The sequence below is a fragment of the Phlebotomus argentipes genome, unplaced genomic scaffold (assembly GCF_947086385.1).
Source record: "Phlebotomus argentipes unplaced genomic scaffold, Phlebotomus argentipes genome assembly scaffold_18, whole genome shotgun sequence".
NCBI lineage: Eukaryota > Metazoa > Arthropoda > Insecta > Diptera > Psychodidae > Phlebotomus > Phlebotomus argentipes.
The window spans coordinates 15,653,288-15,676,025 of NW_026776177.1; the positions used below are offsets into that span (position 1 = coordinate 15,653,288).

Below are 22,738 nucleotides of genomic sequence, written 5' to 3' on the forward strand. Positions count from 1 at the left end.
GGATCAATAATTCAACAAGTTTGGTCATTAAGGACTCTTATGATGAAATACACCCTTTTCAGCCACTTACAGCTTGAATTGTTGCCACAACTATATCTGTAAATACTCCTACATTCATCGAAGAAACTCTCAATTGCTCCATTTTCTGGACAATGGCAACAATTTTCAATCGATAAGCAATTGCTCACCCCGCGATGAGAAGGAAACTCTATACTTTTCCCACACGCCAAAGCCATACTCGCGCATATTTTTTTTCAATTGCATTCATCGCGCGTCCGTTTCATTAAATTGTTGCACAATATGCAAATGACACTCACCTCGAGAAAATCGCGTGGAAATTTCATTGGAAATCTCTGTGAATTCAGTCACTATCGCAAATTTGCCAGCGTTCATTTATCATCGAGAAGTTTCTTTTGTCCATGATTCAACTCTTTCAATCTTGCAAATCTCTTCTACATTTCATGTGGCTCGAAGAGGAATGTTTTTGCAAAGGTGGCTGATGGATTTTGGCAGTTGGAAGACGAGACTGTGTTTTGTTCTTCCCTATTTCTTTCGCAGAAATTCCCGGTTTTTGCTCGCCGGGTACAACTTTTGTCTCTCTGACCCTGAAATGTTGTTCTCGTGCGCTTGTTTAGGGAGACGGAAATGTTGGGCAAATGTGTGAAAATTGCAACTTCTTGTCATAATGATGAAAGATTGAATTATTGGAATTATTATTGCGAGTAAAAAAAAATCACATGACCAGATAATTCTGTTACTCTAGTCGGATGTCTTGAAGTTGTGCCTCTGACATTCAGAACACCCAAATTAAAACAACTCAATCTGTTCGCGTGGTTTCACTTCTCAGGTAAAGGCTTAGGCAAGGCGGCGGCGGAGTGGTCCCGAAAATGTGTGAATTTTTCTTCCAAATTGAGATCGATTTGTTTGCATGCCTCTTAAGTCGTTTGCCTGTATTGTGCTCACGGGAGCTTGTGACCTCATCTGGCCGAAACTCTCAGTGAGATTGGCGGAGTGAGGGAACACAACTACACTCAGAGAAACACTGTACATGAGCTCATTCTTCAGTTTATTTTCAACCGTCAGTGTGAAAAGTGGGCACACGGCTCTGGTGCCACTTCGACGCATTTCTGAGTGACCTTTCAAGAGGGACGCAGTGCCTCTATCAAGTGATTCCGTGGCAGGAGCAAGATTGGCGACAGTGGGAGGCATCTTGCTGGTGATAAAGTGGACATTTCGCGAGAGATTTCACTGTGAATCCCCGCCAAAACGGCACCAGAAGAGACGCGTTAGAGATATTGAAGCGTGACGACCATACAATTCAATTAGCATACTTCGCAGCCTTGAAACTGTGTTGAGATCTGGTGGAAAAAGTTGACGAAAAAGTGTGCGTGAGGAAAATTGTGCAGTGGGATTTCCCTCGATTTTCCATCGCAGTTCCTCATACGCCTCAGAGTCGCTCCAGAAGCCACCACGTAGCCAGAGAAAGTGCCTAAAGCGGACTGTATCGAAGGTAAGAGGCGTGAATTTGTGCTTGGAAATTCACAATTCAGTGGATCCGGGGAGAAACAAGACACTATATTGACCAGTATTTGTCTCCTCTCCTTGGCACAGTGCCGACAATGGCCAGGACAATGTCACAAGAGTCATTGCGACTCATGAAAACCCTCAGCATCGCTGTTCTCCTCCTGTCATTCGCTCTTGTGGGCGATGCTAGGAAAACCTCCAGCTCGAGAAGGACTGGATCCAGCACAGGAAGAGTCTCCAAACCGACCTATACTCAGCCATCTCAGACTTCAAACTCACACGCCGACCAGGCCAGACTGAGTTACTCAGGATACAACCAGCAACCCAACCGTCCTCAGCCTCAACAGCCGTCTGCTCCAGCGGCCCATCCAGCTCCGGCACAGCAGCCGTCCCAGAACATCGGCTGGAACACGAACTCGCAGCCCGCAAACCCAGCTGGAGGCAGCAATAGACCCATCGGCTGGAATGTGGATCAGCCAGCGCAGAAGCAGAATGCCGCGCCAGTGAATTCTGCTCCGTATCCAGTTCAGTCTGGCGCCAATCCGCCGCCTTATTCAGCTGTGCAGAATCACGGCCCGCCGCCTCCTTACTCGCCCCATGCGCAGCCGAACGCAGCCACTGGCTACCAAGCTCCGCCGCCCTACAGCCCTCAAGGAGTGCCCAACCAGCCTCACTACGCCGGGGCCCCGCCGCCATACCAACAGCCCGGAGGTTATCCTCACCAAGGCGTCCCTCCAGGTAAGCGGAACCTCTCGTAAAGCCACGCTAATTGAGTGAAATCGGACTCAAGACAAGGGGCTCATCACAACGTGAACGACGTTTTGCTCAAATCCAGTGTAAAAAGAGCTTCCAAAGTTTGCGCGCTGAGCGTTATCTTTCTTATTATCTCCTTCACATCTTGTTTACGGAATGACTGACCCCTTGGCTGGGGATCACCTTGGCTATCGAAAGCCAACAATACACATATCACGTGGAGTTTGCTCTGACCATTAAAGTCAATTGAATTAATGACGCAAAAGTCTGCATGATTCATAAAAATGATTTCTGTTGAAATTACCGAATCCACGGTGTGAATGTGAAATTGAAACACTTTCCTGAATAAATGGCGAATAAAAAACGTCTGAATCAGGAAATGCATCTACGATTGTGACACAATTCTATTTCGAGAAGACTTCCACAAAAAGTAAACATTTATTGATGAGAGAAATGTCGCATCAGCGGTTTTATGAGCATTAATTGTTCAATTGGTTTTAATTTTATTGTTATTATACACTTTACAGAGAATTCAATTCGAAAATTTGAAGCAAATACTAAAAACTGGTTATAAAAAATTACTAGTTGCATTCTAGATTTCCAAAGTGATAATTTGCTAGCGTTTCAACTCTCATGCTGTCACCTTCAGCGCGAAGAAAAATAAATACCATGAATTATTTCAATATTTCTTCACAACCAATGCCAGAACACACGTATGCAGATTCCTAATCACTCTGGCAGACCTTGACTTCTGCGCCACGCAGCAAAAGAATTGTTTATGTGCAGAAGTTGATAAGATGTTTAATTTCCAATCTCGGCTCCTCCTTCATGTTTGATTGTTGACGAAGACAATAGAATCAGGGAAATCTTGCCGCTGAGGAATTCCAGAAGCTGCGATTTCACATCACAGCCACTCTGTGTTTTATTTGCGGTGAAGAAAATACCATGACACATTTCTTCAGCTCCTCACCATTGTCCATTTGTATTGATTTTTCTCATGAGGCTGTTTGTAATGCGTCATGAATGCGTGAATGTGTCCGAAATTAAATGAGTAAAGAGTGACGCAAGGGTATAAAGAGAAAAGTGTGGCACTAAAAGGTCATCATTCGTTGTACTTTCAGCTGGATATCCTCAGCAAACGGCATTTGGGCAGCCAGGACAGCCTGGCTATGGTCATCCCAACTATCCTGGAGGCTATCCTCAGGCCGGTTATGGTGGTCAGCCAATGGTGAATAACTACTACGGAAACCAGGGATCATCAGGAAGTGGCGTCGGATCAGCACTGCAAACAGCTGCAATTGCCGGAATTGGTGGTCTTGCTCTCTATGGCGCCCTTAAGCCCAGTGAGCATAATACCATCATCATTCAAAATGGGACACAGGCGGCTCCAGGAGCTGCTCCAGCGGCCCCTGCGGCTCCTGCTGCTCCTGGCGAAGTTGCTGCAGTGCCGGCTAATGGAACCCTGCCGGCGAATGCACCTGGAACGGAGCCAGTCTATTCTGCTCCTCTGGCTCCCTTCCCAATTGACTGCACTCCGTATTGGAACCAGATGAACCAAATGAACCAAATGAACCAAATGAACCAAATGCATCAAACACAGCAGTTGAATCAAACATCCACAACTTCAGTCGGAGTTCCCACTACAACCGGCGAAATGTCGACCACCACCGAAGGCATAACGAGTACAACGGATGCAGTGAACTGCACTGCTGAAAACTGTACAACAACAACTGTAGCCACGGATTTGCCGACCAGCACTCCGGCTCCTCTGGCCATTCCGCCTCAGTGTCTGTATCCGCCACAGCAGCAGCAGCCCCAGATGGCCAATGGCGTGCCTCTGGCTGCCTACCCAGGTCAATACAATCCCCAAGCGCCCGTTCAGCCGCCCTTCAGCAATCCTCCGCCGCCGCCAGCGTCGTCATTCCAGAATCAACCCGTGCAGACGCAGACAAACCAGGCCACACTCTCGGCCTCCCAGCCAACGAGCGCTGCAGTCTCAAAGACCATGTCAGCCGCTCTTCTCACGACAGTTACCATTATCGCAGGTGTTCTCATTCAAGTATGAAGTGATGAAAGTGAACATCTGAAGACTGGAAGAGTTTGAATAATGTATCCAAAGGCCCACAAGTGATCTGTTAGAAATTCACCAAAAGGCACTTGCGTGACTTCATGTTAGAACACAATGAAAAGCTTCGAAATTTATATAAATGCAAAAGTTCAGAGGATTTTTTTTTTAATAATACAATCACTCAGGTGAATTTGAGGTTTTCAATGGTTTATTTGCAAGAACTGTTTTTTGGCAAGTAAAATTTTGATGTGAATTCTTTTTTTTTAGTGAATATTGAAATGAACAATAAAATAATTCACCAAACAACCGCTGAATTTTGTCTGCTGCGTCTGAGGAAACAAAACCTTGATGGGATACTCAATATAACCTCCAATTAGGCATTTTGCATTTACATAAGCGAATTTATGGGAAATTAATCGGTCTTGGCAATTTTTCGTGATTCGGTAAAAAGCTTCATGAGTTTCATAATATATTTCAATCACTCATGCAGACCAGAGAAAATGTAATACGCACTTTTTCATTTCCTCAACACAAGGAAATATGGTTTTCCCAAATGGATTTGTTTTCCAACACCAAAGCTAAGAGATTAGCCAAATCTTTTATGAATTCTAGTTGATTTGACCCCAGAAGAGATTTGAGAATTCATGATGAACGCAATCATTCAGCAAAAAAGCATTGAAACACATTTTTTCATGGTGCAGAGAAGTGATAAAAATAATAACTATCGTCAGTGAATCACATGGAATGGACATGCAAATTAATCGCGAAGTACATTGTCCGGAAAAGTGCTAAAAGAGGCATTCTTTCGCGTGCTAAAATCACCCAGAGTTTCGCCGAGTGAAAAACACTGCGGTTCGTTGACTCATGAAGAGACTCTCTCCGAATATGATCTGTGAAATCAATTGATGGGCATCAGTTTGAGAGGAAATAGTCGTGCATTAAGAGGCAAATAATAATTCTTCATTATTTATTTCATACTTTTTTTCACTTCCAACCAACCAACATAGATGTCGTAATCGATAGATATTAAATAACAATGTTTATTTACACAAAAAAGGGAATTTCTCATCGCATCAGGTAAAGTGTAAAATGACTGTGAAATTTTGGGGTAAAACCTGTCCATATACTATTTAGTTAGAGCTTTGGTGATTTCATTTGCTATTTTCCTAAATAAATCCTTTACAAAACATCGCTCCACAGCAAGGCACTAAAAGTGTGTAAAAGTGTTTGTTTCTGTGAGTTTGAAAATACAGATTTGCATATTTGTATATTAAATTAAAAAAAAAAATCTCCAATAAATCCCAAGAGATTCCACAAAACACTGTTTCATTGTACAATTTCTCATTCACTGGATTGTTTCCTTAAAAAACCTTAGTAAATGCACTTAAGCCTTCTCAACCACTTGCCAAAAAGGAAAAGCATTTTTAATATTCATCTAAATCTACAAGTGTAGAAAAATGATCAAAAATAACACCTACAATAAAATTGAAAAGGAATGAAATTGGTGGGATTTGAATTAAGAAGAAGGAAAACACAATTTGCTACAGAAATCTACAATGGCCTCAACAAATTTGTCTTGGTTCTCTTATATATCTAATGAATACGGTTTCTTCACCCGAATGACATTTTCCGTTTCGTATATTGAAAACATTTATGAAAACTCTTCGCGTTTTTGGACCCTTAGAACCTGTTATTTTTTTCCTTTTTTCACTCATTTTTACTCTAGTAGCATTATATTTTCAAATTTACTACACTTACAAACACACGCACGCGTGAATAAATTCATCTTAGTAATCTTTTTATAAATATTTCTTCTTATCTCTTGTAAATATACAATCTGCACAGTGTATTATAAATATTCTTTTTTTTCTATTGGTAAATATAATGATTATTTGATGTCTGCACTTGAATAAATCTTGACTATGCTCTTCTATAAAATATATTTGTAAATATAACACTCAATATGAATAAATATTGGGATATTCTACAATTTCATTGTAAATTTTTCCTTGGTTCACACTAATATCAACCCCGCCAATCACACATTTAAGTACATTTAGTTTAAAACCTCTGCCAACAACATCTTGTAGATGACTATCAATATATAGATATAAATATATTTTTTGCACAAACTCAATTCATTCCCATCTTGCATTAAAATTTCCTTAAAATTTAAACAACACAACATTTTTTTTCTTTTGATTTCTCTTCCTCAAACTCCCTTTCCGAACAATTAATATAATTTTTCTCAATTTGTCTTTCTATTGAAAATCGTCATTTTTCAATCTCAATCGTCAAGATATAGTTAATATGTATATTTTAGAAAATGATTTCATTGAGATCACTTTTTGTTTCTAGCCATGATTTTTTTTTTCATTTTATTCGTCTTTTATTTATTCAGCAACATAAAATGTCCATTTCAACAACAAAATAAAATTAAATAAAAACTCCCACAGGAAATAACCATTTCTTAAAAACAAAAACTTTAACGTTGATCTTTTAATGCTGACGCAAGATCTCAAGAGATTAACTGAATAAACTTTAAACCATTGAAATGTGTCAATAATTTTGATACGGAACTGTATTGACGAAGACGAAATTTTTCTTACTCACTGAAGCGAAAACCAATGTAAACAAAATGTGTATTTGTAAGTAAATTAATGCTAAACAGAAAGCGATATAAATCATCTTATGGAGGAAGAATAGATTAGGTCATTAGAATAATATATTAATTGCACATTTTGGTATTCTCAGTGTCTTTGATTGTGTCTTCTGGGATTCCCGCATTTTGCGGGAAATGGCTCGATTTAGTGTGAAATTTGCTAAGCGAAAAAATCTTCGCTGTCAGTTTTATGCCTAATCCAAAATATAATTTGCCGCAGAAGAAATTATTTGTACTCATTTTCTTCAAACCGTATAGAAAATATATGTCAAGCAGGGACCAAAAGAAAGGCCCTCATTCTTGAAGGAAAATGCTACGTATACATTTTCCCCATCTTATCGATGAGGACACTCCTCTCGAGCTTCACGAACGGCGATCGCGTACCTGATCCAGATGACGAGGACGTAGATGAAGACGAGGAGCTCGATGAGCTTCTGCTACTCGTGCTGCTTGAACTGCTTGAGCTGCTGGAGCTGCTCTTGCTGGAACTACTCCGCTCGCTGCTGCTGCTGCTGTCGTCCGAGTCCCTCGAGCAGGACTTCACCCTCCCAATGGTTTTCGTGTAGTACGAGTCAATGTTGAGCAGCATCTCATCAAAATTGAGCTTCCTCTGGCCCTTTCGCGACTCCACACTCGCCTTTCTCTTCGTCGCAGATGCACTTGCATGTTGGCGTTTGAGATCTTTGGCAACACGATGAGATTCCGAGACGCGTCTCTTCTTTTGCTCCACCTGTGACGATCTCTCCACTCGAGAATGTCTCTTTTGTACCCTCTTATCTCGACCTTCACCCTCACTCCCACTCTTCTTTGGACTGTAATTGTTGTTCAGAGAGTTCTCGTGATTCCTCGGAATCTGCTTTCCCTCACGCTTCTTTTCAATCTTCAAGCGCTTCTTCTTCGCCGGAAGCTTTTGTCCCTCAGAGCTTTTCTCTCGCCGATACATCCTCAATAGGAATCGTGAGTAGCGCTGGTAGAAGAAGTACTTTCTTGTGGTCTTCTTTACAAAGAACAACCTCTCATGATGAGGCCTCTGAATATACTTCGATCGCAGGTATTCAAAGAGCTTCTCTTTCCTATCTCGAGCCACATCCACAGGGATTATCTCCTCGGATTGGATGTGATTATTTTCGCAGATATCAAAGAGACGATAAGTATCAGAATCAGAGAAATAGTTCGCATCCATGTCCAGGAAGTTCTCCTCCGTTTGCGTGGGTTGAAGGAGAGTTTCCGGACTAATGGTTTGAGGCAAAAGCTCTTGACCAGCAGTAGAGATCATGAGATCAAAGCAGATGTTCGCCCCATCTGGAGCCTCACTGAAATCATCGAGATTGATTATGAAATTGTTGATCTTCAGCACTTCTTCACACAGATCACTCAATCTAGGCACTCGAGGCACTTCTTCCAGCGCAAAGAGATTCCTGTGATTACAGATGTAGGCTTCGCAGACCTCTTTGAGACTTTGTGGTTGGCGAACAGGCACAAAGTACTTCTCGCAGAGCTCCTTCAGACTGGGCACTCGCCGACAGTACCTCTTAGTGTAGCGGCAAATTTTCTGTTTCTTTACAACCGACTGCTTTGGAGCCTCTTTCCGCTTACACGTGAGATACTTTTCGTAGGACTTGCGGAAATCTTTGGAATTTATCACGGTAATGCATAGCTTCTGGAGTGTTTTGATCTTCTTTGGCGGTGCTATTGGATAGCACTCCACACTGGCGATACTTGAGGATCGGCGCTTCTTCTTTCTCTTGGCTTTCTTGGAACACTCAAGAGAAGTCTTGTCTGCCTCACCATTTGCCACAATCACAGATTCCTTCCTCTCCGGTTGGCTCACTGGTGGAGCAGCTTGTTTAACAGGCTCAGCATCCTTCTCATCATATTCCACATTCATCTCAAAGTCACTCTTGAAGTAGTTTTCATGATTCGACTCAATTTCCTCAATGAACTTTAGGGAGTTCTCTACACTCGCGGCAAAATCCTTACCATCCTGTTCCGATTCGCCATTGGCAAAGTGCACAATATTCTCAGGTAGTTTATTCACTACGCTCAAGTGCTTGTACTTGTTGAGTTCCGACAAAGGCACATCGATGGACTCTAGAACGTAAAGTTTCTCCGAATTAACGACCACATTGTCTTCAGGAGGCATCAACTTCGGCTTCTCAATGTCAATTATTATATCCGGCAGGTTGATACTCTGATTTGTGGTGTTGTTGTCTATTGTGATGCCCACGTGAATTCGGGGATTACCTTCAGTGTCGAACTCCTTCGGCCGACTCATGTCGTAAATGGAGCTCCCATAGCTACAGCTCACGCTGTTCATATCCGGAGCAGAGCGATTGTGTTCGTGACTTTGCTTGTTCTCCTCCTCTTCATCCTCATTCCACGATGACAGGAAGTCTCGCACGTTGGTTTTCTTGAGAGGCACCTGCAAAATTGCACCATTAAACATTAATTCAACTTTGTGGTGATCCGGGAAAAATATATTGATGGTATTTTTTTATTAATTATACCTGTGGGTCAGACGTTAGATCCTCAACCTGGCCATGATGACCCAAATACTGATAGTGTGACGCTTGATAGTAATCAGAAATTTGTGGGCGACCCGCTTTCAAGATCTTAGAGCTGTTTATCTGCTCCTCCAAATCAATGTAGGACTTCTCAGATTGCTGAGGCACATCATAGTACCCCACGCGATTGGGCTGTTGCGGAGCAGCTTGACTCACAGGATACGATCCTTGATACCCACTCGTGTAGCACATTTCGTTGGGATTTCTTGAGCCCTGATACACAATCTTCGATGCCTGATAGCTTCCAGGGATCACTGAGCTTCTCATTGCCGATTGCTGCGGGATTTGATTGGTGGAGTGACGATGGTGATGATGGTGGTAGTCTTCGTACTGTGGAATGTACTTCGGGGGAGTGTTGTAGTTTATCTTGGCGCCGTAGGGATCGTCGTACATGCCATTCTCCATGTACATTTCCTTCTGCGGCACGTGATGTGTGGCTGGGCGATTGTAAACTTGACTAGTTGGCTGTTGATAACCATTTCCGGGCCGCATCATGTTGTAATAGGGATGCGGAACAGGCGCTTCTGGCGTTGACTGGATCATTGTCCTTCCAGATCGCGGAGAAGAGCCCATCATGACTGGGTATTTGCCTGCAATGTAAAAGAGTCTTTTTCAGTAATTAGTTCTTCAGAGGATTCATATGGTTGGACTCACCATTGCTTGCTGTTTTGTAGGGATTCGTGGGAGTGAAGTAATTTGACTGGTACTTTTCCGCATAGCCATAATCCTGTGTCATGTGATAAGGATGGGATCCAGGTCGCATGTACACTGCCGATCGGCTGTAGGAATCGTCGAATGGATGTCGCACAGGAACCATGCCATAAGAATGCCTCATGTCTTTGGCCGGAGGAACTTGAGCTGACTGGACGGGAGTTGTCCACTGCGTTGGCGCCACGGGTGCTGCCGGTGAATTCTTGTAACCTCCCGCCACTTGATAGCCATTGTACTTGATTGCACCGCCGTATGTATTTGACACGTGACTCTTGGGCGATTCCGGATAGTCACTGAGCACGATAGGACTGGACGATGTGGAGGACGCATTGTTGTACGTGGGAGTTGCAGTTGCGCTGTAGTTCTGATATCCTCCGTAGTTTGCATCGTAAGCTCCAGCTTGAACTTTGGAATAGTAGTAGGTGGGATTTTGCTCAACTCCACTCTTGGCGTACTGGACAGCAGAATAATCCACGCCGCACTGGGCAATGGCACCACCGGGACTCTCGCCACTATTCACCGAATAATTGAGCAGATTTTCTCCATTGGCACCGTAAGAGTCCAGGATATCGTGCTTCCTGTAGTGCATCTGCTGGGCATTCTTCTGGTGGTACAACTGCGTCGCCTGGATCTGCTGACTGGGCTGCTGCTGGAGCGAAGGAATCGGCTGCTGGTAGGCCTGGTGGTGTGGCAAGGGATAGATTGTCGCCTGCTGCTGTTGCTGCTGTAGAGGCAACTGCTGGCCAATCTCACCCGTTGCGCCGGCATATGCGTTCACATCCGGATAATAGCCATGATGATCCATTGTCCACTCATTAGAAGCTCATCAGGATCCTGCAGATCTCACTCCTGTGACCATGAAGCGCGCATGGTAGAAGCAAGAGAGAAAAAGTACATTAATTGAGAAAGCTTTTGTCCCCACACAAATGACAATAACCTTGCTTAGACAGAATTACACTCTATATTTTTCCCATTTGAGGTGCACCCAGTGTATAAAACGCGGACTTTTATCGCTGAATCACATCAAGAGCTATGAAAAATTATGCCGTTTTTTCCTCCACCACTTTTCCACATTTTTCAACCAGAAAACCAATAAATGTTCGTCACTTGTCCACAAGCTCCAACCATCCTTCCCAACTCAATCGTCCAACACCACGTGAATGGTCGGCAGAAGCCAGATGAGATGCCATCGAGGTGTTCATGTTCATCTCCAGAATTCGTAAACATCATAGTCAAATACGAGAGAGTAAGTGATGTAAATTACTCGAAGACGTGATGCGTTAATAAAATGTTAACAAAATTCATTCCATTTCGCCACTCTTCCCTCAGTCTCAGCTCATAGAAAAATCTATCTATGTGTATAAGCAATATAGCGTTTCATGTCACGAGAATACGGCGTAGAACAGTTACAATAGGGAGACTGTGAGCACCTGCAAGCTACTCCTTTCCACCAGGGTCAGTGTTCGGCCAGATACTGTCATTGCGGCAATATGGAAAGGAATTCCCTCAGATGAGGTAAAAATGTATGAAAATTAGTACTTAATCAAGATAAGTTAATCAGTGAAACCGCTAAGCGATTCAATTTTCATTAGCACCCTCGTCTCGTGAACGACACACTGTAAGGCTTCAGTCTCACAAATATTCTTGCTCAATACTGTTCCCATAGGTCATTGAAATTGTGCAGTTTATTCTCTATGGTTTCATATATTGACGCTTCTGTCGCTTCTCGTCACCTTTCATACACTTATAATACACTTAAAGGTGAGCAAGTGGCAATTTTTCTGCGCCTAGAAAAGTATCGGAAAACATCTGTGCATATTTCTAAAATCAATTCAGCGATACTTTATGGGTAAGAAGCAAAATATTTCCCACTAAAATGCCCACTTATTCGCCCCTCGACGACAGACAAAAAATGACTGCGCGACATTTTGTCATATTTCTGCATACAATTTTCTACTGACTGACTTCAATCCGCTAAAATAGCTGTGATGGAGAAAAAGAGACTCAATTTTCTTCAGCGACATGGAAAGAATTCTGCCATAGCAGAGCAGAGAGATTCTTGTGGTTTGGCGACAGATTTTCACACTCTGAATACCATCGAGGTGGCAAAGAAGTGCTCAAATATTTGAGTTGTGTTGTTTAACGTTGAGAGGATTTATTGCTGGTGGTTGTGATTGAAGGCAATGATTATTTATTGCCACTATCAACTACTTGCTGATATTTTCTCATGTTCATTGTAGGCAATAATTTATCGCGAAGAGAGTCATGCGTGAGTGAGATGACCAGAGAATACACTGTACATGAGATGGAAGAAATAATAATGTTAATTAGTATTTGAAGCGACACATTGCCCCATTCTATTGACATTTTGATAACATTTCTGGGTCTCTCGTCACTCCGAAATTGCACCTGGAATTTCAATTGTCGCTCAAATTCCACTCAAGCTTTTCACTCTCTCTCTGCAGTGGCACAATGTGTTAAGTATTTCCGCAGAAAAATTGCACAATTCCATAATCCAATTATGTCAACTTTGACCACATTTCCAGATGCACTAAAAGCTGTAATATTAATTAAATGCATTATTTATTTGAAATGAAATGACGCGCTTTCAAGTGCCCTCTCACTCCCTATCTCTCTCTCTCGCTCTTGTCATTTGATTAATCTCCACTATCACGAACATTGCGTGGCTCTGACGTGTAGGTTTTTATTTTCAAAATTACTATTGTTGAGGAAATTTCATTGAGGGACGTCGCACAAAAAAGCGAGAATCATTGCGAGGGGTTTGCCAGTAATAAATTTTATCTGAACATTGCCAAGGCGATTCTTTTGAAGAAAGCGTGAATGGTGGATGATAAGAGAGTGATTGAGGAATTTTGGAAAATATAGAGAAAATAATATTATATTCCTGGCTAATCGCAGCCAAGCCGGAAGATTCTGGTGAGAATCGCAGAACAACTCCTCTCGAGACAATTCGCTCCACATTGTCGAGTGAACTGATAAAATGTGGCTCACTCGACACTTTCCCTGCGGTCTTCCTCAACAATTGCACGTCCCAGGTGCCAGAGCTCCGCACTGATAAGGCTGGAAAGTGGCAAGCGAAGCAATAGAGTCAGAGCTGTAGTGACTGCGCGCACAAAATCGATCGACAATTGGATAATTGAACTTAGGGGCCACTCTGAAAAAGTGTCTACTCCGCACGAGGAGTGGAGTGGGGACGTAAACATAAATATGCGTACTGTATATGAGTTTATATAAAATATTTTGTGGGTCACAATGTAGATCGTCTTGTCAGTCCGTGGCTTCGTATTTCTGTCTCCTACGTCTCATATGGAAACACAGTATATTGTAATGCTTCACGTATTATTTCAACATAGTCAGCATCGAAATTAGGTGGATGCGCGCCCTGAGACAGAGGAAAGGCCACAGCCAGCAGTGCTGCCGAAATCGCAATGATTCTAAAGTGGTGCTTCCTCGACCACTTGACCGCAAAGTGGCATTAGACATTTAATTGATACATTTTGTACACTCTGATTGCTCAAATTTGGTGCCATTGATGTGGCCAAAGGGAAACAAACCATTTTCTCACGTTATATGATACATATTTTCGAATGCTACGCCCACGAAGACACTCTGTTCCATCCCCAAAATTAAATATTGCTGCCATCGAGACATTTCTATTCATATCATCATCACCCCCAATGAATCGGTAATAAGAACACAGTTTTTGAGTGTCAGTATTCATTAGAAACAATTCATAAAATGATTACAAGACATTACACAATTAAATGGCCATTAGAATTTAAGCTGAGCACCAGACATTCCCCATTCAATTTCCTGGCTGAGAACTAACACATGAGAAATGCAGAGATCATGTTACCCCCAATGGGGGATTGCCCCCGACGAGCCCACCCTGACTTCGACTCTTTGGCCACAACACGAATAGAATTTTCAATCAATCGATCGATTGAGCGCTCAAAACGTGAAACGTGCGATGAGGAAAAATGGGTAAACGGATAGAAAAGTGTATTGTATTTCCCCCAGTTGATTTTCCTCTGTATGAAATTCTGATACATCCAACACTTTTAGTGAAAAAAAACACTAAGAGAAATTAGAAAGATATTGTTCTGTTCAGAATTTAAATTAGGCAACTTAAGAAAGTCAAAATTCAATCATTCAGAAGCAATGCGAAAAGAGGCGGAGCCATTGAGTGGGCGGAGCATATTAAGGACATTTATTAATCACTTCACAACGCCAGGTGACAAAGCCACGATAAATTATAATAAAGGAAAGCTTTTTGTTTAATCTTTATTACATTCATACAATCTCAACAAATTACTAAACACAAATTGAGCAAATAAAAAAGGATTTTATATCCCAAAAAAAAGTTATATTGACTCAAGGTGATTTGAAATGAAAGTGCCATTAAACAAAGTCCTCTCACACAAAATACTCCAAATTAAGGCCTTGTTTTTCCGAATTCCCATTACATTCTCTTATGGATCGCCTGTAACCCTCATTTATAGTGCGTAGCGAAATTTTTTCACAGTGTTCACATGATTATTGTTAATGTGTGAGCATGTTCGACGCCACCCTGAGAGTTTTCCCCACATGGTGTGTGAGTGCGAAGAGGAGAAAAACGGACAGAGATTGCAATTAAAACATTTTTAGTGTGACATTGCTTGAAAAATTTATGAAACACTTGTTTGCCATTAACCAATGATAACGCACATTAGTTGGCGAAGACGTTTTTTGCGCGCTCGCTCTCTGTAGCCCCAGTAAAATGTTGTATTATGGCAGTGAGGAAAAACCACAAAAGCCACTTTTTGGTATCACTTCTCACTTTTCATTTTTCAGTTTTCACTGCTCGCTTCGAGGCACACGCAGCGCTGGGGACGGGGAGACACACACACTGGGATGACCCATTAATCAGAAATACATAATTAATAATAGTAATTGCTCCGTGGCCGGAAATCACAAGACGTTGGCGACCAATGCGAGACGCCGAGATTCACTCCTCTCGCGCTCCGGACGGTGGCAGATACTCTCTCGTGCGGCCGGGTTTTTGCCCGCTGAGAGCGACGCGAGAGCAGATCTCGCGACGGAGATTCGAAAGACGCGCGCTCGGAGATGAAAGGCGATTTTGGCGGGAGATTTGCCCGCGCGCGGGTCAGACAGCCAACGGGGTGAGTCTGGGCAGGAAGTTGAGCAAGAGATCGACCATGAGGTAGGCCAGGGGGGTGAGACCATGGGAGGATTTCTATGGCAACGGAAACGTATCGCAATTGTTGTGTCACTTCAATTCGGGTGAAGCATAAAAATGGTGTGTCGGAACTGTGGGGGACAGCAACGGGGGGTGAAAGCCACAAGAACACCATCAACCCCAACAATCGCCCAATACCAGACACTCTATCGATTATTTTGCATACGTCGTGATGAATTTTTCCACGCTTGGGGCCACTGTTTCCACCGACCCTACGAGCGCACTTCCAGTAAACATATGCCACTGAATCAATTGATCGCTTTTCACAGATAGCACAAGGGCCTCACGGAGGAATCATATGCAAATGACAGAGGGTGAATTACCCAGCAATTTTCCGCAACTCCACGACACTTTCACGCACTTTTACACTACGATTTTGGGAGAAAAACTCAAGACGAAACGTCAACACGTCTGAAAATAAATCGCCATATTGTCACTCTATCATCTGACAATTTGTCCCCGCGGGTCTGTCACTTTATCAGTGATTCCAGTGGCGCGCAAGCACTTCCACTTGGGCAATTTCTCGGATATATAGAAGCACTGCTACAAATTCAGATCGTGATATTGTTACACGCGCGTTTCTTGACACATTCACACTGTTTTCTCACCAAATCCTTGCACTTGAGGAGATATTTTGCCGAATTATAATATTCGCTTCATCATTTGATAACAGAGTGTCTCAGCTTAATTTCCCCTGGCGGACAATTTTTATACTTACCCAGTTCACAAACCACTCGTCTAAACATTTAACTTTGTAAATTTGAGCGTTGAAACAGTGGCAAACATAAGAAACTGAACATTGTTCTATTTCATAAATATATAAAACATAAACTTTTATTCACATATTTGCTATTTCCCTACATTATTACAATCTTCATATGGACATATTTTACACTTTTATAATCTCTCAATGCTGTCACAAAATTGTTTTTAAACTACAGTCTAATACATTTTTTTTTTTTTAACTTTTTACATCTCTTTGACGAATGCGAATGTGATTTTTAATTTATAAATCAGTCGTCATTTTGAGGAATCAGCTATTGCTTGCTATCCCACATTGTTTCCTAAGTGTCTGTCATCTATTGAATCCAGCCTGTGCTGCTCTATTGCGAATTTCCCACAATTCCAGCATTCTTTGCCATGCTGTGGAAAATGGAATTGGGGTTCTGCAGTAGATTCGTCGGAGTGTCAAACTCTGCTATTTCACCTTTGTCCAGCACAATCACCTTGTCCGAATCCATGATTGTATTCAATCTGTGGGCAATTGTGAGGATTGTGCAGTCGGCGAATTCCGCTCTGATGGTCTTCTGGATGAGATCATCTGTCTCGAGATCAACTGCTGCAGTGGCTTCATCGAGCACAAGCACTTTCGTCTTTCTCAGCAGAGCTCTGGCCAAGCAAATTAGCTGGCGCTGGCCAACGGACAGATTCTCGCCGCCTTCAGAAATTTCATGCTGAAGTCCGGCCTGCAGACCTTTCACAAAGTGCTTCAAGTGCGACAATTCGAGCACGCGCCAAATTTCGTCGTCGCTGTAGGAGTTAAAAGGGTCAATGTTCATCCTGAGAGAGCCAGAGAAGAGCACTGGATCCTGAGGAATGATGGTGAGGCGAGAGCGGAGATTGTGCAGACCCAATTCTCCGATGTTCTTATCATCAATGGTGATTTTTCCTCCGGCAGCTTCAATAATTCTGCAAACAATCAAAACCGAAATTCCGTAAATAAAGAAAACGACTTAAAATCATATTGATAAACCCACCTGAAGAGAGCAAGAGTCAAGCTTGATTTTCCAGCACCAGTTCTTCCGACGATGCCAATCTTTTCACAGCTCTTGACGGAAAAGGTGATGCCTTTCAGAACGAGATCCAATCCTTCGCGATATCTGACTTGGAAGTTTTCGAAGTCAACTCGCCCTTCCTTGGGCCACAGAGGATCACGCTCTCCCTTCTCCCACTCGGCTTCCTTCTCCACGTGGGAATACTCTTCCATGCGCTCAATGGCCACGATATTTGTCTCCACCTCAGCAGTCATTCTCACCATGAAGTTGAGAACCTGTGTAGTCTGCAGAGCGTAGGTCACGGAGAGACCCACAAGCGAGGCGTCAATGTCTTCTCGGCCAAGAACAGCAAACAAGCAAGCGAAGAGGATGACAAAACTGCCCACAAGTTCCAGTCTTATGGCTAGCCAACGATTGGCAATGATGCTGGGATATGAGCACATCTGGTTGAAGTCGACTTTGTCTTCATTCTGCTTCGTGAAGCCGTCTTGCTTGCCATAGGCTCTGATAGTTGGCTGGCCGGTGAGACTCTCGCCGAAATGAGAGTAGATGGGAGACCTCGTAACCGATTCAATTCTCTTGAGTTGCCTAAACGAAAGACAATGCAAATAAATATTGAAAAAGTCAAAACAAGTCAAAGCCGCGAATTGTAAATTTCACAAGTGTTTGCTAAATGTAAATAACAAGATAACCAATCTCACCTTGAAGTCGCTACGTAGAATGTTTGAATGAAGTAGTAGAAGATACCAATGGGTATAATCACGCTCATGAAGATTGGCGTGGTGATGCTGATAACGACGAAAATGAACACTACAGAGAAGACCATCAGGATCCAAGATCTGATGGACATTGGCAGAATATTGTCGGCAATGTCCACATCCTTGGAGAAGCGATTCATTATTCTTCCCAGCGGAGTTGTGTCGAAGAATGACATTGGCAGGCGCAACGTGTGGCTCAGGAGTTTGTGATGGAGAGTCTTGGCGGCTTTGAGGCATCCAATAGCCAGTGCAATTGTGCTGAAGAAGAGGGTGATTGCCTGTCCTCCGCCCAAAGCGCCGTAGACTCCTAAATACATATCTCTGTTTGCTGGAAGATGAGCTTCATCGTCTTCAGCCCATCTTGTCAGCCAAAGATTAGCTCCGGCCGAGAAACCTTGATTCAGAAGATTCATCAACAGAGCCCAGAAAGTCATCCATACTCCAACGCCCTTGAAGTATTTGATGTAAACTGCCCAGCTGACTTTTCCTGTGGCTGATTCTTCCTTCTCAATTAAAGTTGTTCCGACTTTCGGCACAATGATTCCCTCCTTTTCCAATTTGCTAGAGTTGCTGGGCCTCTTCCTCATCGAACCTCTCATAGAGCCTCTCACAGAACCCTTCTTTGATCCCCTAGAATTCAGAAAATCACATTGTATTTGAAGAAGGAAGATAGATTTTAGCTATAGCGTGTAATACTTACTTTGAGGATGTTGATCGAATAGAGAGAGCGCGTTCCAGAAGTTGTCTGCCCTCTGGCTTCACGGCCAAAACCTCCTTGATCTCATCGACTTCATCATCTTCCATTTCTTGTAAGTGCTCCACAAGGAACTCAGAGAAGGCTCCTTTCTGGGCGAGAAGTTCTTTATAATGTCCGCTTTCACTGATCTCACCGTTACTTATGACCAGAATTTCGTCCATATGAGGAAGATACGAGATTCCGTGGGTGACTAAGAGCCTTGTCTTTCCAGCCAGCAATCCTTTTGGACCAATGACATTGTCGAAGATGTGCTTCCCTACATGAGCATCTACAGCACTCAAAGGATCGTCGAGTAGATATATATCAACACCACTGTATACCGCACGAGCAAGAGACACTCTCTGCTTCTGTCCTCCAGACAAGTTGATTCCTTTCTCTCCGATTTCCGTCTGATCGCCTCCTGGCAACATATCGATGTCCGCCTTCAGGGCACACGCTTCGATAACCTTATCGTAATGCTGTCGATTCATTTTCATGCCGAAGAGAATGTTGTCCTGAAGCGTAGCATTCTGAATCCAAGCTTGCTGAGGAACATAAGCGATTGTTCCATCGGTATTGACATTGCCTTGCTTCTTCTCCATCTCTCCTAGGAGTGCACTGATTAGGGAACTCTTTCCGCATCCAACAGGTCCGACAACAGCAGTAAGAGCACCTTTGGGAACGTTCATGTTAATATTTTTCAGCGTGACTTCTTCCTCACCCCAAGTGAACAATCCATTCTCGATAACTAGAGCGCTCTTGTGCGGATGATGGGTGACATTGTCGGGATCGAGTTCCTCGCTATTCATGAATTTGTTGATTCGAGTGACTGCAACCCAGGCCTGCATGGACATTGTGATGACCATTGGGAACATCGTCATAGGCATGCGCAAGATGTTAAGCAAGGCCAGTGACATAAATGCTGTGGTCGCGTCAAGATCATTTCCCTCATCCATGAAGACATACGTTGTGAAGCATGCCAGAGACACCAAAAAGGGTGCTAGGGTCCACGCGAAGAAGGTACCTGCGCTGTAGTATGCCATCTTGAACAATACTGATATCTCTTCCTCACGAATATCCTTTACATTCTGCTCGAAACTCGGTTCCCAGGCGTACAACTTCAGCACCTTCATTCCGCCTAAGATTTCGTTCATGATCTTGACACGATGATCCTTCTTCTTCATCTGCTCCATTTGCAAGGATCTCAATTTCACCGCAATCCACGCATTCAGTGGAATCATCAGGATCATCACAGCTAATCCAGCGAAGATAGCAGCGCCAAGAAGATCGTAGAGGAAGTAAAGAGCGAGTGCCATAACCAATGGTCCGGACCACAGCAAGTGCAAGTAGGACACTAACTCAAAGAATCTGTGTGCATCCACTGCCATAAGATTCACTATTTCTCCCACAGTGGTGTCCTTCTTGGCTGAGCTCGACACTCTCAGAGCTTTTCTGTAGATAGCTGAGATGAGGGCACTTCGAATTCGGAATCCCACGAGGAAGGTCATGTGGAAGTATTGTCCGTTCAAGAATAATGTTAGCAAAGCCACAGCGAACATGAGGAAGGCATAGAATAGTCCTCTCCACAGTGGTTCCTCCAGATTACTCGTAAAGGCAATCAAGAGTCTGAAAATCAAAGCAAAATTAGTATTATAATAGAAATAAATACAACAACTATTCTTACCCCAGAAGCTGCGGTGAGGCGAAGGATAGGAGATCGATGATAAGCTTAAGGATTCCAGCGAACCAGAAAGGTCCTCCGAATGCTTTAACCATAGCTGGAAGGACTGATCCATTCGTTCTTCCATGAGGTTTGAATTGACTATTAGACTGGAAAGCCGTGCCATTGCTGTATCCATTTTGAGTGCTCTTCTTCGTATTTGCACTTGCATCACTCTTCATCTGGTTCTTCTGTACACTTGTGTACCAGTGCTTATCGAAGCCGGGAATCAGACTTCTACTCTGATCTTCAGTGTTGAGATCCCACATATCGCTTATTTCCAAGGGTTTACGGTAACCCTTCCATGTCATGGGATCGAACCATTGGAAGAACAGCTTGCGCAAGAAACTGGACGATATTTCAGGACTTGGCTTGCCAACTTTGATCCTATCCTCTGGCGGCTTGTCAGAGAAACAGTTGAGCAGCAACATTATGACACAGAGGGAAAAGTGCGTGATAACACTCGCATATTGGTATGTGTGGAAATCAATTTGTTCCTCTGTTGTTTCACCATCTGGATCGAAGTTCATGAGTTGTGAGCGGAATCTGAAGATTGCCAGGAAAACGATGGCAAGCCAGAAGAGAAACATAAGTCCTGACGATCTGATGCCTTTGCGTTTGTGGAGCAACATGAGTGTCATGGACAAGATGAAGGTCACCATGAGAATCACAGGCGTGACAATGTGCACCGGATAGACTCCAGGCACTTCGGATATCCATAGGTCAGCTCCCACTGCCAGGTCCGCCGTGGCAAGAGTAAACAAGAGGAAGTTTGTAATCGTTTTTCCAACGTTGAAAAAGCTCCATGGAATACGGCCGTTTTGGCTAGTGGCAATAAAGTAAAACTCAAGAGGTGCGAATAAGATAAGGAACCCTTGAAAAAAAAACAGATACATCTTTATGTCCAAGTGATTGCTCAACAGAATCCGCACATGACTTACCACATGGAACCCACACCATTATGGTTTTATGAAAACATGGCGTAAAGTCCGGATCTTCCGTTGCCCACGTGAGATCGTCATCCTGAAATATATTAATATTGTGAAATTAAATAAATTGTAGTGATAAGTGATGGAAATTTGCCCTTGGTTTAGCAATTCAGTCATTCAACTAAAGTGTGGATTTTTCACTACAACATTATTGCGGATACTTAATAATTCATCCAACACTCCCACATTTTTACAAAAATTCCTGATAAAGGGGCGTGAGACAGCAGAAAGTCTGAATTTATCGCCACACAGCTCTCAAGTGCACATCTTTGAGTACCAAAATATTGGAGTAAATTTTATGGCGTGAAATCGAAAAGAGGCGCTTAAGTAATAGTGATGAACGCATATTGGTTGTGTGACTCTGGAGGCATGACAGAAATTATCTCACTCACAAAAATAGATGTTAATATTTTTTAAGATAAACGATGAATCATAAATTCTGCTGGTTTGCTGTCTTTTCAATACATTATATACAGCGAGTGATGTCTTATCCTGCTACATATATGCAGTTCTTGCCATATATGTATCTGCTGAGGACTGATGATGTCTGAAGATGTAAATTTAATCTTTCACGGTTTTTCCGGGTAAGATATTCTCTTCTTCAATGCCCAAAGGAGATTTTTCAACTGTGTCACTTCGCTGACCATTTATCAGTACATTTTTTATCAACACATTTTTGCACGTATTTGAGTCTTGATATCATTAATCGCGTTTTGTTGTGTGGGTGGGAATTGGATGAAAATTCAATTTTCCCGAATTTCGTAATAATTTATAACACTGACTATGTGATAATTTATTACACTCACCCAAAGTGGACCTCCACAGAAGTCTTGCATCGTCCTTTTCGACACTTCAATCTACGTCCAGAGCTGAAAGATGATGGTCTTGGCTGGAGACGATGTTAGGAAATCACACACAATCAGTCCTTTAATATTTTATTTGTCCTTCTTGGACAGAATAAATAAGAGTCCTTTTGAGAAAGTTTGTCACTCTTGAGGCGACAGTCTACAGAGGTTGAGAAGCATTTCCAAAACACACGAGAGAGAAAAAACTGTTGTAATTGATGAGCAGCACTTAGAGCATCAAGAGCGAAAATTACAAGATTGTCACAAGGAGAGCATCTACAATTTTCACCTGTCACAACGAAGCACTGTGGTCAAACAAACTGGGAGTAATACGTTGGGGCATGCTTTTTATATCAATCGCTCGTGTGTTGAT

General features: G+C 42.8%; 3 protein-coding genes across 3 annotated transcripts; 1 reads left to right on the plus strand and 2 right to left on the minus strand.

The window, feature by feature from the left end:
- The first annotated feature begins 1,068 nt into the window (after positions 1–1,068).
- Positions 1,069–4,651, plus strand: LOC132260339 (trithorax group protein osa-like). Its single transcript, XM_059758387.1, has 3 exons — positions 1,069–1,510; positions 1,612–2,262; positions 3,399–4,651. Exons 2-3 carry the CDS (start codon positions 1,620–1,622, stop codon positions 4,340–4,342), a joined length of 1,587 nt encoding a protein of 528 aa, XP_059614370.1. The 5' UTR covers positions 1,069–1,510; positions 1,612–1,619; the 3' UTR covers positions 4,343–4,651.
- Positions 4,652–5,297: 646 nt separating this feature from the next.
- On the minus strand, positions 5,298–16,009 carry LOC132260284 (uncharacterized). Its single transcript, XM_059758300.1, has 4 exons — positions 15,866–16,009; positions 10,226–11,131; positions 9,515–10,161; positions 5,298–9,429 (listed from the first exon to the last, which is right to left on the minus strand). The coding sequence occupies exons 2-4, from the start codon at positions 11,085–11,087 to the stop codon at positions 7,321–7,323; spliced, it is 3,618 nt and encodes a 1,205-aa protein (XP_059614283.1). The 5' UTR covers positions 11,088–11,131; positions 15,866–16,009; the 3' UTR covers positions 5,298–7,320.
- Positions 16,010–16,347: 338 nt separating this feature from the next.
- Positions 16,348–22,681, minus strand: LOC132260118 (multidrug resistance-associated protein 1-like). Its single transcript, XM_059758056.1, has 7 exons — positions 22,327–22,681; positions 21,473–21,554; positions 20,496–21,405; positions 18,776–20,437; positions 18,019–18,705; positions 17,300–17,905; positions 16,348–17,231 (listed from the first exon to the last, which is right to left on the minus strand). The coding sequence occupies exons 1-7, from the start codon at positions 22,354–22,356 to the stop codon at positions 16,646–16,648; spliced, it is 4,563 nt and encodes a 1,520-aa protein (XP_059614039.1). The 5' UTR covers positions 22,357–22,681; the 3' UTR covers positions 16,348–16,645.
- Between the last annotated feature and the right edge of the window lie 57 nt (positions 22,682–22,738).

Bases quoted from the DNA above. Each gene is read 5' to 3' on its own strand.
- LOC132260118 (XM_059758056.1), bottom strand. From the start codon at position 22,356: ATGCAAGACTTCTGTGGAGGTCCACTTTGG. The intron at 21,555-22,326 runs GTGAGTGTAATA...AATATATTTCAG, and splicing joins TCTGTGGAGGTCCACTTTGG to GATGACGATCTCACGTGGGC. The intron at 21,406-21,472 runs GTAAGTCATGTG...TTTTTTTTCAAG, and splicing joins AATGGTGTGGGTTCCATGTG to GGTTCCTTATCTTATTCGCA.
- LOC132260339 (XM_059758387.1), top strand. From the start codon at position 1,620: ATGGCCAGGACAATGTCACAAGAGTCATTGCGACTCATGAAAACCCTC. The intron at 2,263-3,398 runs GTAAGCGGAACC...TTGTACTTTCAG, and splicing joins TCACCAAGGCGTCCCTCCAG to CTGGATATCCTCAGCAAACG.
- LOC132260284 (XM_059758300.1), bottom strand. From the start codon at position 11,087: ATGGATCATCATGGCTATTATCCGGATGTGAACGCATATGCCGGCGCA. The intron at 10,162-10,225 runs GTGAGTCCAACC...TTTACATTGCAG, and splicing joins CTACAAAACAGCAAGCAATG to GCAAATACCCAGTCATGATG. The intron at 9,430-9,514 runs GTATAATTAATA...GCAATTTTGCAG, and splicing joins ATCTAACGTCTGACCCACAG to GTGCCTCTCAAGAAAACCAA.